Source organism: Octopus bimaculoides, chromosome 9 (genome assembly GCF_046866305.1).
Source record: "Octopus bimaculoides isolate indiv1 chromosome 9, ASM4686630v1, whole genome shotgun sequence".
Lineage (NCBI taxonomy): Eukaryota > Metazoa > Mollusca > Cephalopoda > Octopoda > Octopodidae > Octopus > Octopus bimaculoides.
The window spans coordinates 76,791,932-76,811,703 of NC_142936.1; the positions used below are offsets into that span (position 1 = coordinate 76,791,932).

Here is a 19,772-nt window from a genome sequence, read left to right on the forward strand (position 1 = left end):
GTAAACAGAAATTGAAAGAAGCTTGTCATATATATATATATATATATATATGGTTGAAATTTACAGAAAAACAAAAGACAGAGACAGGTGTATGAACAACAAGCAGGTGTATAAGTTTGATGCTTGGGAAAGCGAGAAAGTCTTTTACATCTTGAGCCTGCGCTCTTCAATATGTGTGTGTGTGTGTCTGTTTGTGCCCCCACCATTGTTTTGACAACGTTGGTATGTTTACGTCCCCATATCTTAGTGGTTCGGCAAAAGAGACCTATAGAATAAGTACTAGGCTTACAAAGAATAAGTCCTGGGTGCTCCAGCATGACCACAGTCAAATGACTGAAACAAATAAAAGAATATACATTTATTAACGTTGCTGATCCAATTTACTTGTCTAGAAACAGATAGTGAGGTATAATTAAGGAGTTTTTTTTATAAGAAAGCTTGCAATGGTCCTGTCTTGCAATTCTCTCAACAACAATGCCTGATGCATACTGGCATGCTATCCATTTTGAGGTGGAGACATTCCTCGACTGCATAGTTAAGTTGAAAACTTGGATGTGCCCTTATGATTCACAATAGAAGTGCTGTGTAATAGTCTAACAAATCATTAACAGATCAGCATTGTATCCAGCTGAGGTGGAGATATCGCTTAACTACATCGTAGTAAGTTAAAAGATAGGATACACTCTGATATGATTCTTAATAAATGATAGTAGTGGTGGTGGCGGTGGCAGCCACTAAAAACAGAAGATATTTGGTCATGTCATCTTGTTTATGTGGCCCCCATCATCCTAAGACCTGAGGCCTCACCACTTATTTTTTATCATGAGATATCTTTCACTCTCAGCATTCAATACTCTTCCACTACCAAATAAGTGTTTTCATTCACATCTTTTAGCAGTTGTTCTCCATGCTGGCATGGGTTGACAAGGATCTAACGAGTCAGAAGACTGTGTAGTACTCCAATGTCTGCACAGCATACCGTAAAAACCCATGTAATTTTCACACTTTTTTTTTGCAAAAATAAACATAAACTTTAGTGGGTGTGTAAATTACATGAGTAGATCATTTCCAGATTTTTTTGTTGAAAAGAGACGTACAAAATTGTAGACTTGACTCATTTAATGTCAGAATAGGTTTTCACAGAAAAATATAATGGCTTAAATATAATGAAGTTGAATTTTATTTTTTGTGCTAGATTGTATAATTGCTTACTTTTTCTGTATAAATTTATTAAAACCATTAAATGGTTAATTACTTTTTGAAGTCTAATGTTCATGCAGGTAAACATGGTCTGGGTCATATTTTATATTGCTTGGAGTTTCTACCTATGACAATGGAGCACCATTGACATATATAGTGATATGGATAATCTTGATTGTATGTTTCTATTTTTGTCTGTTTATTACTAGGCACAGTTTTAAGTTTGTCGTACTGTTTACGTCAATTTTGAATATTGGCTTCATTAACATTAAAACGCCTTCCTGCAGCTCTATTGCCACATTCAAATGCATGTTCAACATATTTAATTCCTCCTTCGCAGTAAGCGATTCATAAGTTCTACCTATACTAACAATAACGGTAATGACAAATTTTTAAGTTTGCTTGACATTTTGTAAGCGTGAAAGGGATTAAAATTTTGATACTCTGTATCAAAGGTTCCGACAAGAATAGGCGGAAAATAATTCTGTTTACATAATCAGTTTGATCAGCCACTTTCCTCTGTCGGTTGAGTAAAGTATCATCCAAGCTGTTTATTGGTAATCAAACTTAATTTGCAACACCTGTGTGTATTTATCAGGTTTGTTTTTGTTGGTAATTCTTATCAACAACTTTTCCTGTGATCATGATTTGAGAAGACATACAGCAGTATGCTAAAGATTGGACATAATCTCTTGTGGGCAAGAAATGTAAAATACGGTTTATTATAAACAACACAAACACTTTGTAATTTAATAGCTTTCAATGTGATACCCATTAAACAGAAATTATTTTTATTTAATGAAAATTTAATAAAATCTAATCATAAGTAAGTGAAATTACGCTAAATACAACTAAATTGCAAACCTTTTCCCCCTGGCTATATCAGCAATTCTGAAAAAATTTGGGTGTGAATTTTACATGATTAGAAGCCTTTTTTTAACAAATTTTAACCTGAAAATCACCTGCTTAAATTACACAGGTGCGCAAATTACATGGATTTTTAGGGTAATCACTGCTTCTGCACACATGGGGGAGATATCTTTAACACTCAGCCCACTTGTGCACTGTCTTCTATTTAAGTTGAGGTTATATATTATTTATTATATATTCTACTTTAGGTTTTATTTCTAAATGTAAATATTTGACTTCTATTTCAGCTCTGTTCCTGGAGTTTTTGGTGTTGCCCAAAATCAGCATTTGGATACCATTAAAAGAATGTTGGGAGTGTGTTTACAAGACAAAACAATTGATGTGAGTCAAGTTTTTTTTTAATAATTTAATTTAAAATTTCTTTTGTTTTCCTTTGCTAATTTGATTAATCCAAACTGAATTATTGTACTTCAATCCTTTTGTTAAAATAAACTGCTTTTTTTTCTAATAAATTTTAAGATAATGAAGAATTTAGTAAAACTAAGACACATACTTTTTGTGCTGTGGTTCATGTATATATCCCCACAGTCCCTAGAGCCCATATAAAAATTTTCCATCACCCTGCAGGGGGCGGTATCAATTACTTTGAGAAGCACTGGTCTTAATCATTTGAAGTTTCATTGTTGTATTAACTATCTAAAAAAAAATTTCAACACCACACCCTTTCTCTTTTTCCTGTCTCTTCACACTTGATTGTTTTTACTAATTATTTGCTCATTTGTATTTCATTAGGTTCGGTATGAAGCTGTTCATGCTACAACTGCATTTATAATAGCAAATGAAAAACAGTTAAATGTTCTGAACCACTTCAGAGAACTTCTTCCTGGTATTATAAATGTAAGTTATTGGTAAATTTTTTAATTTGTTGACTTTCTGATTTTGTTTCAAGAATTTCTATTAAAGAGTAGTATTTTTTTTATGTTAGTTTTTAATTATATATTTAGATTATGTACATTATCATTATATATATATATGATGAATCAGTGACCTGCAGGCAAAATCATTACGCCAGATTTGGCCTCTCACATCTACCCTACAATAACATCATCGAAATCTCGAAGCTATGAGATAATGCATAATCACTTGAAAACAATCAGAACAAGAGCACTCAGAGAGTGCAAGTCGCCGCCAAGGCAACACCAATGTCTTCTCTCAACAATTAGCCAGAGATGATTTTTAAAATGAGAATATCTGAAATAAACTTGACTGCTCTCACAAACAAGAATACTACAAATGAACCCGGCCGCTCACAAAAATGAAGTAAAAAAAAAATAAAACAGAAAAATAATCCAGAATCCTTGTCCGATACTGGATCGATCCCAAAATCTAATCAGTTCGTGCCAGTCACGAGGCCAAACATCCTTGAAAGTTTCATCCGAATCCATCCAGTGGTTCTTGAGATATCTTGTCCGTGGACAAACAAACAAACATGACCATAAACAATACCTCCACTTTCGCTAAAGCGGAGGTAATAAATAAACTGACACTGGAGCTTGACACAGTCTTGCAGCTCACTAGATGCTGCCAAGCCAAGTTCTACTGATTGGTACCTTCAACAAGTTTCTTCTACTATAACCTCAGGCCAACCACAACCTTGTGAGTGGATTTGGATAAATGAAAACTGTGAGAAACCTGTTGTATATGTGTGTTTGTGTCCTTGTCTTAACATTGCGCACTTATTGTAAAACAAGTGGTATTCATTGTTTTAGTTTTCTGTGAGAAACGATCTGGAAATAGGTGAGGTTAATGACAGGAAAGGCATCTAACTTTAGAAAATCTAGTGCTTGATGCCTTTCTTGTTATGATCTACCTCAATGAATTCTGTCTGTTTATCTGACCTATGCAAGCATGGAAAAATGGTTGTTAAAAACGTTACTTGTTTGTAATGAACGGAATTCTAAAAGAAAAAAATGTTATACTTTTATTACCTGAAATTAAACTATATCCACCTGCCGATCAAACAAACATGTTAACCAATACAAGAGTGGTTGGGGTTTGTGTGTCCATGTATATATATGTATATGTGTGTATTCAATAAAGGATGTTTTTTTTTTTATTTCTATAGGGAGTAGCAGAAAGTGTAAATTCCGACCATGAGGACTGCCTTGTTAAATGCCTGATTGAACTAGCTGACAATGTGCCCAAATTCCTGCGAAGTCATTTAGAATTAATACTGCCATTCTGTATGAAGGTAGTTATTGAAAGTTTTCATTATCATTTATTTTATTTTCCTTTGTGTGTTCTTCTCAATTTTGCTTATCCTGATCAAACTTTGTCCTTTTAAGTTTGCATGTATCTTTTGCTTTCAACTCTGATAATGAAAATTGAGGGATGATGATTCTAAAATTAATATTTAGGTTTCCCAGTGGTTCAATTTGATTTCTTGACAATATGGTTTCCGGTTCAATCCCACTCTCTGGCCCCTTGGGCAAGAGCCTTCTGCAACAGCCCCGGGCTTACCAAAACCTTGTGAGTTGATTTGATAGATGAAAAATGAAAGATACCTGTTGTGTGTGTATGTATGTGTTTGCGTGTTGTGTACCCTTGTCATGGCATGATGGTTGCAAACAAATGTCATCATCATACTGTCAAATGCTGTCCATTTCTAGGCATCCGAGAAAAACATCTGGAGTTGGGAGAAATATTACCTTGCTTGGCACTAGGTGAGGGTTGGCAACAGGAAGGGCATCTGGACATACAAAATCTGCCTCATTGAATTCTGCCTGACCCATGCCAGAATGGAAAAGTGGACATTAAAATGATGATGATTTATGATGGCTTCAGGCAATATGTGTTAGAGAAGGGTGTAACATTCAGAAGTGAACCAGTTTATCATTGTACTTGATAAATACATTTGTCTTGCTCCATCATAGAAGCTCTAGCCAAAACTTAATCCACTATCTGCTGTATAGAGATAACATGGGATTGTGTTCTGCAGGCATATCCAAGAATTGTAGGGTAGGTGTGAAATATTGGATCTGGCCTGTTTGAACATACAAGAGGCAGGATATTTTAGCCAGATATGGCTGGTTTAAATGCTAAAGTTTTAAGCTTGCTTCCCAGCTATGTGGTCTTGGGTTCAGTCCCACTGTGCAGCATCTTGGGCAAGACAGGAACTGAAAAATGTGTGTACGTGCATGTGTGTGTACCTTTGTCTTGACATTGCCTGTTGGTTGTAAGTGAGCATCACTTTCACACAAGCAATGTTCATTCCCAGTCTGCCATGGAAAACATGTCTGGCTTTAGGGAATATTATCTGTCTGAGGAACAAGTGAGGGTTGGCAACAGAAAGGGCCTCCAGCTGTAGAAAAGTTGCCTTAACAAATTTTGTTTGACCCATACAAATATAATACAGTGGATGTTGAAATGATGAGGATCCAATATTTGAAAAACCATCCTACTACTATGCTTGTTTAGGAAAGAAGCTTAAAGTTGTGTGTGTAAAAGCAGGTCTGCTATAAATTGAAGGTAGTTTAGGCTTGGTCAGCCCTCATCTGAGGTGTTCTGCTATGATGTTTTAGTCAGGTATAGAGTATCTGTGGAGGTGCAATGGCCCAGTGGTTAGGGCAGCGAACTCGCGGTTTCGATTCCCAGACCGGGTGTTGTGAGTGTTTATTGAGCGAAAACACCTAAGCTCCATGTGGCTCCGGCAGGGGCTGGTGGCGACCCCTGTTGTACTCTTTCGCCCCAACTTTCTCTCACTCTTTTTTCCTTTTTCTTGAGTAACGCTGCGATGGACTGGCGTCCCGTCCAGCTGGGGGGAACACAGACGCCATAGAAACCGGGAAACCAGGCCCATGAGCCTGGCTAGGCTTTGAAAGGGCGACGTTTATCGTTATAGAGTATCTAGGATTACGTTCCATATTATGAATGATAATATTTTTAGGACGATGAATGAAAAGCAGAATATATGCTAGAAGAAGTAATTTCTTTCTTGTTTGTTTTGTTACCCAGGTAGTGTCCAATCGAGAAGCTGATGATCATCGACGGCAACTGTCACTAGAAGTAATTGTTGCTCTGTCAGAAACAGCTGCTGCTATGGTGCGCAAAAACTGGAAGTACATCCCAAATTTGGGTGAGTTGCATTATGTTACAGCTCCTGAATATTGTACATACATCTTATTTCTTTATTGCCCACAAGGGGTTAAACATAGAGGGGACAAACAAGGACAGACAAAAGGGATTAAGTCGATTACATCGACCCCAGTGCGTAACTGGTACTTAATTAATCGACCCCGAAAGGATGAAAGGCAAAGTCGACCTTGGCGAAATTTGAACTCAGAAAGACAGATGAAATACCTTATTTCTTTATTGCCCACAAGGGGACAAACATGGACAGACAAAAGTATTAAGTCGATTACATCGACCCCTTGAAAGGATGAAAGGCAAAGTCAACCTCGGAGGAATTTGAACTCAGAACGTAACGGCAGACGAAATACCGCTAAGCATTTCGCTCGGCGTGCTAACGTTTCTGCCAGCTCGCTGCCTAATTGTACATACATCTGTTGGCGTTGGGAAGGGCATCCAGCTGTAGAAACTCTGCCAAATTAGATTGGAGCCTGGTGTTGCCATCCGGTTTCACCAGTCCTCAGTCAAATCGTCCAACCCATGCTAGCATGGAAGGCGGACGTTAAACGATGATGATGATGATGATCTTGCCACTAAATTGTTCAGGGTTGGTCTACTGTTTAAAGGATTGAAGAGTGAGGTTTCATCACTCGGGCTACACTGAGAATGCCTTTTGGCTCTAAATGATCCCCCCCCCCACATTACTTTAAATTGGGGCCATGAGGTAGTATTGTTTGCTGTGGTAAGCAGCAATGTTATAATGTAAGTGAGAGTGTTGAGTTCAAATCCATTCATTAACAAAACCTGTGATTAAAGTGGTTGTCAGAGTAGCTGAACATCTCAATTGTTTCCAACATCCAATATCCAGAGCTTCATCACTACTGAAAGAGGAACCCCTCTCTTGAGTCCTTCCACTGTTGTCTGTCTCTGGCCACTTGTAGCCATGTAGCCATTGTTTAATACTTCAGTAGTGTGTGGAACCTAGCAGGAAGGGTACATTAGCACAGGAAAAAAGGGTGGGGGGAGGGGGCATTGATGAGGTTAGAGACTGCAGCAAAAGAATTCTGATAAACCAACTGAAAGATTGGTCAGACAATTGATGAGTTAATGAACTCAGTCATATAAAGAAGTGAAATGCAATTATTGCACTTTATTATTTGAAAAATGAACCTCTCAAAGTGCAACAACATTTGTTTTAACACAATTGATTTCACATCAGTAACTGTGCTCAGCAAATACAAAAGCGATGTGTGTATAGACATGTGGACAGTTTTATTTTTTCATGTATGTAATGTTTGTCCCCTTGTTCTGACACTCTCCTTTCTTGACATTACACAAGAGTTGTAAGGAAGTGTCTCTGCCATGGAGAAATATTATCTTGCTTGAAACAGGAAGGCTAAATTCCATTTGACCCATGCAAGCATGGGAAAGTGAATCTCCTAATATAATAATGAGCATAGTGTTTCTATATATTTGTTTGTGTGTGTGTGTGTGTGTGTATATATATATATATATATATACACACACACACACACACACACACATATATATATATATATATTTGTCCAAAATCATAGGGTAGGAGAAAGAGTAGTATAAGTAAACGGGGAGGAGAGAAAGTACTAATTCAGTGAAGAAGTAGTGAGAGTAATAGCTCTGACTGAGAGAGAGTGAGAGAAAAGAAGTGGCAAAGAGCGCATCGTGTATCTTATGTTTTTCTCCGTCACAACATATGAATGAGAAAGAAAGGGGTGATAGATGAATAAAGAAGGAAGGGGTGAAAAAAAATCAGTGTTTCAACTCTGTGTGAGTATATGTGTGTGTATGTAAAAGGGAGGTGTGTGTGTGCAATGGAAATGGGATGGTGGACGTTCAATGCTGAAGAGAAAACTCAAACAGCATTTCAACTCTGTTTGAGTACATGTATGTGTGTGCATGTACAAGGGAAGTATGTGAATGTTTGTGTCTATGATTATTATGTACCTTATTTATACATAAAATACTACAATTGGCTGTCATTTTTGATGGCATGGGGTCGGCTAGTATTAAAATAATGAGGATGTGATGCTTGCATGTATTTTGATCTGTTTTAATTGTGGATTTTTCAAATTTTTTTTTTATTTCATTTCTACTCAGTTCCTGAAACACTTGCACTTATGGTGGACCTTGAAGAGGATCCTGATTGGGCCCAAAAAGATGAAGCTGATGACGATGACATAGAAAGGTACTATGCCACTTAAGATATAAATACCATTTAAAATTTAAATTTACTTTGAGAACATCAGTATTGAAACATTTTGATTTCATCTTTCATCAGATTAATTAGATTAGATTTAACCTCTTTCAACATTCTCAAGTTTCTTTTTGTCTTTTCTTCCTTTTTTTTTAGTGAGGTTAACCTTTTCATTTACTGTCTCATTACCATATTTCCAATAAATACTTTGCTTATATATGTTTCAGTTGTATTTTAAAATGACCAAGAAATTGGTAGAATTTCGCAAAGTAACTTTCCATTCTTAAAGTGATGTAATGTTTAGAATATAAATGAATGGAAGGTTCTTTGGTAAATTATGATGGAAGATTTAAAATTTATTCTGAGCATCTTAAGAACTGGATATCTTGCATCATTGAACCAGGAGTGATTTCAGTGGGTTTTCGTCTGAAACAGTTAACCCTTTGCCTGTCATATATCACGCATGACATATTTCCACAATGTCCATGCATCATAGATGATACGCATTTCCAATTTTTGCCAACCACCAAAGTAACTTGGGACTTATATTACTCAAAAAGTATGAAACAAAAAGGGTTAGCTAAGTGTCTGAAAACAAGCACGAGGGCAAATTGATGAAAATGCTTTGGCTAGGCAAAGGGTTAATTGTAGTGCTCTAATGAATTTAGACAACACATTGATGACACATTTCAAAGAGCCACATTCTGTTCACAAGCTGCCCTAAGACCTTATGTATTATATGTATCAATGTCTTCTAATTTTTCCATTCTTTCTTTCTCTCCAGTAATGCCATAGTCGGTGAGAATGCACTGGATCGTCTTGCCTGTGCTTTGGGGGGCAAAACTATTTTGCCTCCCATTGTATCTCATATACCTCAGATGTTGAGCAATGGTAAATATTAAAACCCTTTTTCTACCCTATTTCACCCTTGTCTTCCCACATCCTTTTTCTTTTTTTTAAAAATATTTTCCTAATATTGACGCCCACCTCTTTTTGCTGTTTTTTGTCTCACAATGGCTGTGTAATCAAGTGCCACATGATCTGAGACAAGATAATATAGTTTAAACTATTTTTATCTCAATCTCACCTGAGTCAACTTTGACTTTTCACCTTATCTAATTGGGCCCATTAAAATGGGGCCAAGTTGACTTGAATGGACACACACAACTAGAATTACAGCAGCCACTCACAAGCAAGTATCATTTTGTAGCCTGTTCCATGTTATTGCTAATTGTTTTAGCTGCTTATCTAGTTGTGATCAGGTATTGACACCCTCTTGGTCCTATCAACTTTAACCCAGCAGGACATCTCTCATGTATCAGCTGGAAGAAGGGCTGCATTTCAACTCATCTGCTTGAGTTGATTGGAGTATGAAGTGTCTTGCTTTTGGACACACTGTGCTGTCCAGTTCAGGTACTAAACCCATGGCCTTAAATACATGTACCCAGCACTACTAGTCTCTAAGTTACGCCCCTCCCCCACTCTGCATGCCCATCCCCCACAACTGATTAAATTGAAAAAAAAAAACAAAAAAAACAAACAAACCCTTTTGTTGAATTTCAGAAATGTTTTTTTATCTTTAGGCAAGGCTATTTTAAACACAATCAAAACCTTGATTTGATTTTCTAAAATTAATCAAAAACCCAAGTATGAAACTCACTAGATCCTAGCTAGAGTTGATTCCATGTTCTTTGTTTTTTCTTTCATACATTTATTATAGATTTTATGGTCTAAGAGCAGTACTTACCAAAATGAAGATACCATAATTTTTTGAGAACAATGCTATCTCATATTATTTTATCCTTTCTTTTTCATTTTTCACTTGTTTAATTGTTGCAGTGAAAATGGTACTCTCCTTTCCACGTGACAAAGTGGTATGAATGAGTCAGCCACTATGTCATAGAAAGTCAGTAGTAGTTTGGTCATTGTATGAGTTCTCAGTTGGAGTCAATGTCAGTTATGTGTTGTATACAAGTTCAAGTTACCGTCAAGGTAGATGTTTCAAAGTCATTGTCTTGCGGAACTATCAGCGATAGCACGATAGACAAATAAAAGATAATAAGACGCAGAACACCACCACAACATAATAGTGGCAACAAAAATATTACAGTGCCAACAATAACATACAAGCAAACGAGGATCCACATTGTAACAATAATGCTATCCAAACCCAATATCGACCATGATATTTTGTATTAAATTTTTTACATTATACATGAGTAAAAATGATTTGTATTCACTAATTACAAGAAATTTATTCTTCCACAGCTGATTGGCGTTGCCGACATGCCGCATTAATGGCCATTTCTGCTTGTGGTGAAGGCTGCCATACCCAAATGGAGCAAATGCTAGCCAATATTGTTGAAACTGTGTTACCTTATCTGAAAGATCCGGTAAGATCTATTTTTTGTTTGTTGCAGGTTAATTTAATGCCCGTAGCTGTCATGTTGGTGAGTGTGTGACGGATGGATTGTAGACATAAGTGTGTTTTATGTTATCAGGAGAATTGTGCTCAAGATGTTGATGAAGTTTAGTAAGCATGGAAAGGCTGTGTGTTGGTAAATTCATTGGTCATAGAAATAGATGACAGAAGAAATATCAGTTAACATAACTTTTATTTACTGTTATGAGACAAACAACTACTTTTGAGTTGTTAATACATAAAGGCTGGTTGTAGTTCTGTTGTCTCTCATATAGATATCTCTGGTCATTGTAGTCTACTATTAGGTGGCTGATGAAAAAGGAGAGAAAAGAAAATTTACCTCTCTGAAAGTTATTGAGAAAGTAAGAGGGATATGTTAGTTCTGTGACAGCCACTGAGTAAAGAGAGAGAGAGAGAGATCTTAACTCTCTGACAGAGCTGGGGAAAGAAAGCAGGTGTGTTACCTCTTCTATAAGCACCAGATCAGTATGAAAGAGAGAATTTTGTTTAGTGTTCCATATTTATAACAGTCCCATTGCTAAACTAAGTCACTGTAACAAAGGGTATTTCATAACTTGTCTAAACTTAATCCAAGATGTTAACACTTTACAGCTGACTCTCATAAATCTCCGAGTGCAGATTCAGAGAACAAAGGAAAGAAGCTTGCTGGAATATTCAGGCTGAGGTTTCAATTCCTGATTAAGAATCCAGGATCTGATTACTTCAAAGTGCATATAAACATGGTAACATATTCAAACTCTGAAGAATAGAGTTTTGTGATTTGGTGATGCTGGGTGCCATGCTATCAAAAATAATGTGTTGATAAACATTAATCTAAAGGGTTAACCTGTGTTTCATTTTCTTATTAATATCTTCATTGTTATTATGAAGGCAGTAGATTGGTACAACCTTCATAGTGTCAGACAAAGCCTTGTGATATTTAGCTGTGGCTCCTTAAATTCTGGGTTCAGATCCCACCAAAATCAACTTTGCCTTTCGTCCTTCTCGGGTCGATTAAATAATGTACCAGTCATATACTGGGTCAAGAGTGTAGTGAGACCAATTTCCATTATGGCATATTGAAGACAATCGGCCTTTTATAGGCTCAGCATGTTAATCTGTAATGAAATGTCGATTTAACCCAGGGCTCTGGAGACAGAGTTGGAAACAATTAAGGGGTAGCTGGAGTTGGAGTCAGTAAAACTATATAACTCTGACTCATCTATATTCTTTACTACAAACCAGTTATAACATATATGGCCTAAGTGTATGCATATGCTTTATGAGATATGTAGACCACAATCACTTCATAACATAAATAGGAGTCGGAGGTGCCAATAGTAGAGGAGTCGGAGTCGAAGTTTTTTGTTTCAACTCCACAGCCCAGGATTTACCTATCATGTGAGTTTTGAACATTGGTTTAGTTTTGTGTTGTGGTTGGTTGAGTATTGCATGGGACTTGGATTGAAGGTCCAATCAGGTTGTACCTAATACATTCTCAAACAACTAATCTGTCCGTGCTCTCGATCCTACCTTTTCCCATAAATTGGTGAGAGTTTTTCATCAAGGTGAGTTGCCAAAAATTTCTAGTCTTGTGTCTGTGTAGAAAATTAACTATTACTATATTTGTTATTATTTCGGGGGGTGATGGTTGTATGCAGCAAAGTTGTTAGAGTATCAGAATAAATGCCTTGTGGTATTTCTTTTGGATAAAGGGAGTAATACACATCACGCATAACTGTATGAGTGCTGTATTACCAAAGAGTATTTCATTTACGTACATCACTGAACTTAAATCTTTCTATGAACATGGAGAAAGTTGTTGGGAAATCATTGCAGTCTAGCTTTGTTAATCCATGACATGAAGATATTATATAAGTAACCTGGTAACCTTGTGATTTTCAGATATTGAGTTTGTCTCAGGGTTATTTAAGTTACCTTTAGTATGCATGTGTATTTGTTTTCATATTTTTATATTATAGGTCATTGATGTGTATTATTTTCGTGTGAAATCATTATAAATCTTGTGTGTCACTTTTCCTCTCTTGCAGCATCCACGAGTACGTTATGCTACGTGCAATGCACTTGGTCAGCTCTCTACTGATTTTGGTCCATGCTTTCAAAAGAAATTTCATGATAAGGTAACGAAGCTTCTCTCTTCTACCTCTTCTACTGTCCCTGTTTATCCCTCAGAGGGAATTATCTCTTCATTTTACTGTATGTATCAATATGCTCATCAGTGTTCAGCTGTAACAGGCTGGCAGTTGGTTGTTATGATTTATTGATTTTTATCAGTTTGTTCTATATAATATGTGTCTCCTTGTCTTGACATCACATGATGTCAAGCTCTCCATCCTTAAGATCAAAATGCAGCTCAAAGGTCACCATTTTATTTCAAAGGAGATGATGTTAAAATAAGTTGATTTTTTAAAATTAAATATAACTAGTCTCGGAAGCTTTTGATACCACTTTGTATAACAACAAAAATATTAACTCTTGTTCATAAACGGTTGAGTTGTTTACAGCCTAAGACTACTAGTACAACACTTTATGAGTTTCAAGCACACTCCACTAGGAATCAAGGCAGCATATATTCATCTTCATAGCATTTCACATAGAAACATGAATATCATTTTTACTTTGTCTTTCAGTGGTTGTCTTAAAACAAGTGTTCCAAGTCTTCCTTAAGATAGAAATATTTTTAACACTAAAAAAAGAAAATGAAAAATAACATGATGCTTTTATTAATTGTTATTTCATATAGTAAATTAGTCATTATAAACAAGTCTGTAAAAGATTCATCTGCAAGGTTTTATTTAAGCTCTTAAATCTACAAATGACAAGTAATTGATGTAAAATGAAATTTTTATAACCAGGGACCAAAATCTTGATTAGTCAAGAATTTAGGAGTTGGCACTGTAATGCTCTTCACTGCATTCCATATTTAATTAAGTTTTAGTTAATCAGAGTTTCAGAGTTGTCTCCCTTATATTTTTTGACCAGAATTAGTTATTTATATACTGTTTGTTTTCATAAGTTTATTTAAAATTAAAATTCCTTCGCTTACTAGATCAAGTATGTTAAGCACCCACTTCACTATTTCGGTCAATACAAGAGTACCTGACCAGTCTGTTCCTATTCATATACTGACTATTGTGGTATCTGCTTAACTAAGAAAATATTCATTAGTTCTCTTCTGAAATTATACTCTTTGTTGAAGGCTTGAGGTTTAGCTGCCAAAATAGGGCAGTGGCACCATCATTGTTGTTGTGGTAAGCTGACAGAAATGCTTTCTGGTATGTCTTCCTCACTGTGTTCTGGTTTCAAATTCTGCCGAGATTGACATTACTTTTCCTTCTCTAAAGGTTAATAAAAGTACCAGTTGAGCTCTGGGGTTGATGTCATTAACTAGCCTTTTATCCCCAAATTTTAGGCCTTGTGCCTTTAGTAAAAAGGATCAACATCACCATGAGGCTATTATATGCTATTTTAGTTAGCAGGGAAGTTATCTTTAGACTAACTCTTCCACTCTTTTACTTGTTTTAGTCATTTGACTACAGCCATGCTGGAGCACTGCCTTTAGTCGAATAAATCGACCCCAGGACTTATTCTTTGTAAGCTTAGCACTTATACTATCGGTCACTTTTGCCGAACTGCTAAGTTACAGGGATGTAAACACACCATCATTAGTTGTCACACGCACACACACACACACACAAACAGGCTTCTTTCAGTTTCTGTCTATCAAATCCACTCACAAGTCTTTGGTCAGTCCGAGGTGATAGTAGAAGATGCTATGCAGTGGGACTGAACCCAGAACCCAGAACCATGTGGTTGGTAAGCAAGCCTCTTACGACACCAGCCAAATCTCAAGAAATTTTCTTAGGATTCTTGCAACATTACAGAATGACATTTTCCTGCTGGTCGACAAAGCCTGCTTCAATTCCAATATCCTTCGGTATTTTACGTAACAGTTGGATGGTGTGTGTCAAGTGTGCTAGTTACCACAGGAACATTTGTCACCTTGGCTTTCCACAATCTTTTCACCTCTCCATCTCGGTCCTGATAGCATTCAGTTTTCTCAATTTCTTTGCTATACACTCTATTAAATCATTGATGTTGCTGTTATCATCATCATCATCATCATCATCATCATCATCATCATTATTGTGGTGATTTGGCAGAATTGGCAGAAAACCTGCATTGCTGTATTTCTTTCTTCTCTTCACATTTTGTGTTCAGATCATGCTGAGGTCACCTTTGCTTTTCATCTCTTCAGAGGTCAATAAATTAAAGTTCTAATCAGTTACTGGGGTTGATGGAGTCATCTCACTCCCCTCCCTCAAAATTGCTTGTCTTGTACTAAATTAGAAGCAATTATTATTATTATTATTATTATTATTATTATTATTATTATCATTATTATTATTATTTTCTTTTTCCAGGTTGTAGATGCCCTTCTGCTTACTATGGATGATGATGAGAATCCCCGTGTCCAAGCCCATGCTGCAGCTGCTCTGGTCAATTTCAGTGATGACTGTCCCAAATCTATCCTCCTTGAATATCTCGATACTATACTAGGAAAGCTTGAACAAGTGCTGAATAAAAAGCTCCACGAGGTAAGTGACATACACATAACTAAAGCCTGTATACTGAAGTTTATAAAATTTTATTTCTGATATAGCAAAATGCTTATTACTGATCCCCTTCTTCATAAAACCTGGCTTTACAAAAAGTCCTGCATTGTAACCCCAGAACAAACTATATTCATTTAGCTTCCTTTATTTTTATTTTTCATTTTCTTCTTTGTTTCAGTTGGTTGAGAAAGGTCGCAAGTTGGTGTTGGAACAGGTGGTTTCTACTTTAGCTGCAGTGGCCGACACAGCAGAAGAAAAATTTGTCCTCTATTATGATAAGTAAGTTGATGTTTATTGATGCTTTATTCTGCAGCAGCTTGGACAAGTGTCTTGTACCAAAGCTTTAGGGATATTCTCTCCTATCTGTTATAGGAGTTACGAGCACATTCACTGACATATATACACACAATGATCAAATTCAATCATAAGGCTTTGGTTGGCCTGAAGCTATAGCAGAAGACACTTGCCCAGGGTACCACGCATGGGATTTAACCTGAAACCATGTGGTTTGAGACTCAAGCTTCCTAACTATGTAGCCATATTATAAAATAAACACAGGCTGGGTTTTTTTTTTTTTTTTTTGTAAGAATATGTTCACTGTATTCTGGGTGTTGTGAGGGGGCGACTAAGTAGGAAGAGCATTCAGTCGTAAAACACTACTTCAAAATGTCCTTACTAACTCATGCCAGCATGGAAAAGCAGATGTAAACATGGTGATGGTGTGTGTAGTCTTATGTTCCTTTACGTCCTGTAACTCAGCTGTTCAATGAGTAAATATCAATAAGTTAAGTACATGTATTCTGGCAGTGTTTCAGCATTTCTGTCGTCCACTGACTGAAACAAATTGTAGAATACCCAAATGTGAACTGTTGCACAAGTTTCCTTGTATTGTAGAATCTACATAACAAAGGGGTTTGTTGTGAATCTTGGTAATCTGAGACTGGACTCGTGTTTCTAATCACACAGCCGCTGGTGAAATCCAATTAGATCAAAACATCGTTTTGGTTAATTGGCCTATGACTCGCATATTCTCTTGTAGTTAAGACACCAAAATTTACTTTAGAGGAAGGCGCAAAGTACTTTACTATACAGAATCTATCTTCACAGATTTCTGTCTGTGTGTGTGTAAATGCACCTGCATGCGCATGTGTGTGTGTGTGTGTGTGGTTAAGAAACTAACTTTGCCACCATATTGTTACAAGTTTAGTCCCACTGTGTAGCACCTTGGGCAAGTATCATCATCATCATCATCATCATCATCATTTAACATCTGTTTTCCATGCTGGCATGTGTTGGACGGTTTGACAAGAGCTGGCCAGATGAAGTGCTGCCTAGGCTCTATGTCTGTTTTGGCATGGTTTCTATGGCTGGATGCCCTTCCTAACACCAACCACTTTACAGAGTACTGGGTGCTTTCAAGCAGCACTGGAGCATTGGTGCATTTATATCGCACCAATATGGGTGCTTTGTACATGACACCAGCACCCACAAGCCTGTATTCCAAAATATCATCGGATTATAGATAACTAAATTACAACAGGTATATAGTCCATTTTTTGTTATATAGTGCATTGTTGTACCATTCAAAACTTTTTATTCTTTATATATATATATATATATATATATATATACACACACGTACATGTACGTCGTTGCCAGTGCCGCTGGACTGGCTCCTGTGCAGGTTGCACGTAAAGAACACCATTTTGAGCATGGCCATTGCCAGTACCGTGAGACTGGCCCTCGTGCGGGTGGCACGTAAAAGCACCCACTACACTCAGAGTGGTTGGTGTTAGGAAGGGCATCTAGCTGTAGAAACTCTGCCAGATCAGATTGGAGCCTGGTGCAGCCATCTGGTTCATCAGTCCTCAGTCAAATCGTCCAACCCATGCTAGCATGGAAAGCAGACGTTAAATGACGATGATGATGATGATATACACACACACACACACACACACACACACTCTGTCAGGTAAATAGATAGGTAAAATATATGTGTATGTCTTTTTGTTTTTACAGGTTCATGCCCTGTTTGAAATATATTGTTCAGCATGCTACAAGAGTTGAATTAAGGCTCCTTAGAGGGAAAACAATAGAATGCATAAGTTTAATAGGACTCGCTGTTGGCAAAGAGAAGGTATGTTGTTTTCATTTCAATTTGAATATATTATAGATTCCATTGCAAAGAAAAAATATTTTGTGATGTTGAAATTCCTTATCATTATCTTGGATCTTGAAGATGAAAAAAAGTTTGTTTCTTGCTATATCTGAAATCTTGAAAGTTATGTTATTTTTAGATTTGTGCTCACTGGGTGTGATCTTATACTGAAATATCTTTTTGTGTTTGTTGAGTAATAACTCTCAGTTTATATTATTTATCTACTAGCCTAAAACGAAATCTGTCAGGTGTGATAAACCACAAAAAATTTCAACAACAACACATTGTCTGTCTGTCTGTCTGTCTCTCTCTGCCTGTCAAAAAAAATTAAGATTCAGTTGAATTAGATATTTAAATTGAGGCACCTTGCTAGTTCAGTTTAATCTGCACACCCCAACAATATTATCTGAATATTGAATATCAATACTCCGTGTAGGAGTATTTGTACCATATATTCCTGTTGTGTGTGTAGACAACACAACCCAGCTAAGTGAAGATATTCACTCTTGGTAATTGACGCATGTACTTTTTATAAAGGTACTTTCCATAGTATTTCCTAAGTGCAGATTCCAAGTTAGGTGAACAGAATAAGTAGCAAAGATGTACAGGTGTCAATTCATTACAGCCGTTGCAAACGGCTCCATTTAATCCATTAATGAAAACATTACATTAATTTGAAAGAAACCGTTCTTGTCAGATGAACACATAAAGGATAAACTTGTTGGTTTCAGTTTGCATTTCAGGTCAGCAAGGCAGGTCTGAATCAGTCCATCCTGCTTATCAAATATGCACATTTGCCTGGATTTTGTGTTCACTCTGTCTCAAGCAGTCAGACCAGGCTTGTGGTTTTAGAGTAAGCCAATGCCTACTTGCTAAACTGTAGTGGACTTAACAAGGTATGCATTACTTGCTAAACTCATTCTGCCACAGTTGTAACAAAAGGAAACAATGTAAAAAATTTGGTTTCCATTATTGATGTAAATTTGTTTTAAAAAATTGGTTTATTCTTTATGCTTGAAGTCTGTGAGTTTATCTGAGGAGAATGGTTTCTTTCAAATTGATGTAATGTTTGTATTAATCAATTAAATGGAGCCACTTGAAATGGACGTAATGAATTGACACCTGTACATCTTTGTTACTTATTTATATATATATGTGCCAGTGGCACGTGAAAAGACATTTGAGTTAGTTCGTTGCCAGTACCTCCTGACTGGCCTTCGTGCCGGTGGCATGTAAAAGCACCCACTACACTCTCAGAGTGGTTGGCGTTAGGAAAGGCATCCAGCTGTAGAAACTCTGCCAAATCAGATTGGAGCCTGGTGTAGCCATCTGGTTCACCAGTCCTCAGTCAAATCGTCCAACCCATGCTAGCATGGAAAGCGGACGTTAAACGATGATGATGATGTGTGTGTGTGTGTAATGGCTGCTACACTAGATAGAAAGCAAGGCATTAAGGCACTGAGTTACTCTGAAACCACAAACCTGGTCTGACTGCTTGGGAGAGAGTAAACTGCTAATGTCACATAACATCGAGGCAAATGTTCATATTTGATAAGCAGGATGGACTGTTTCAGACCTGCCTTCGCATGAAATGCAAATTGACACCAGGGTGTAAATGCAAAAACATAAGCTGACTGAGGTGATGTGGAATGTGTAAGGTGGACTGTTGCATACCTATGTCGCATAGAGTGGTTCAAATAGAAAGAAAGACATTAGTTCAAGAAGAATGACTGAGATGATAATCCCACCCCGAACACTATATTTTTACATCTTTCTTAATATTTTCTGCCCCTCCCCTCTGTTCTACATCTCCAGTTTGTAGACACTCCAAAAAACCCCAGGTACAAACCACCCCATCCTTTAAATTTTTGTTTGTATTTTGTTTAGTTCATGCAAGATTGCAGTGAAGTGATGCAGCTACTTTTGAAAACGCAAACCGATATGAAAGACTTACCTGATGATGATCCACAGGTTGGAAGATTTCGCTAATATCTTTAATCTTTTACTTGCTTCAGTTATTAGACTGCCCCATGGTGGGGCATTGCTTTGTATAAGATTTTGTCGTTAAAGTGTTTATGTGCAGTAAATTGTTTACACTACTACAATACACAAAATATTTCAATT

The 19,772-nt window shown here is 36.8% G+C and overlaps 1 protein-coding gene across 2 annotated transcripts in view; it reads left to right on the forward strand.

Annotated features, from left to right (window-relative positions):
- The window catches only part of LOC106877198 (importin-5), a 112,872-nt gene that overhangs the window by 70,033 nt on the left and 23,067 nt on the right, over positions 1-19,772 (forward strand). For both annotated transcript variants that reach the window (XM_089357836.1, XM_014926042.3), the window contains exons 5-16: positions 2,358-2,451; positions 2,863-2,967; positions 4,196-4,321; positions 6,085-6,205; positions 8,335-8,422; positions 9,216-9,322; positions 10,700-10,824; positions 12,905-12,994; positions 15,299-15,472; positions 15,669-15,769; positions 17,510-17,627; positions 19,536-19,619. In XM_089357836.1, coding sequence (XP_089213962.1) covers positions 2,358-2,451; positions 2,863-2,967; positions 4,196-4,321; positions 6,085-6,205; positions 8,335-8,422; positions 9,216-9,322; positions 10,700-10,824; positions 12,905-12,994; positions 15,299-15,472; positions 15,669-15,769; positions 17,510-17,627; positions 19,536-19,619 — 1,333 coding nt within the window. The remainder of the gene's footprint in view (positions 1-2,357; positions 2,452-2,862; positions 2,968-4,195; positions 4,322-6,084; positions 6,206-8,334; positions 8,423-9,215; positions 9,323-10,699; positions 10,825-12,904; positions 12,995-15,298; positions 15,473-15,668; positions 15,770-17,509; positions 17,628-19,535; positions 19,620-19,772) is intronic.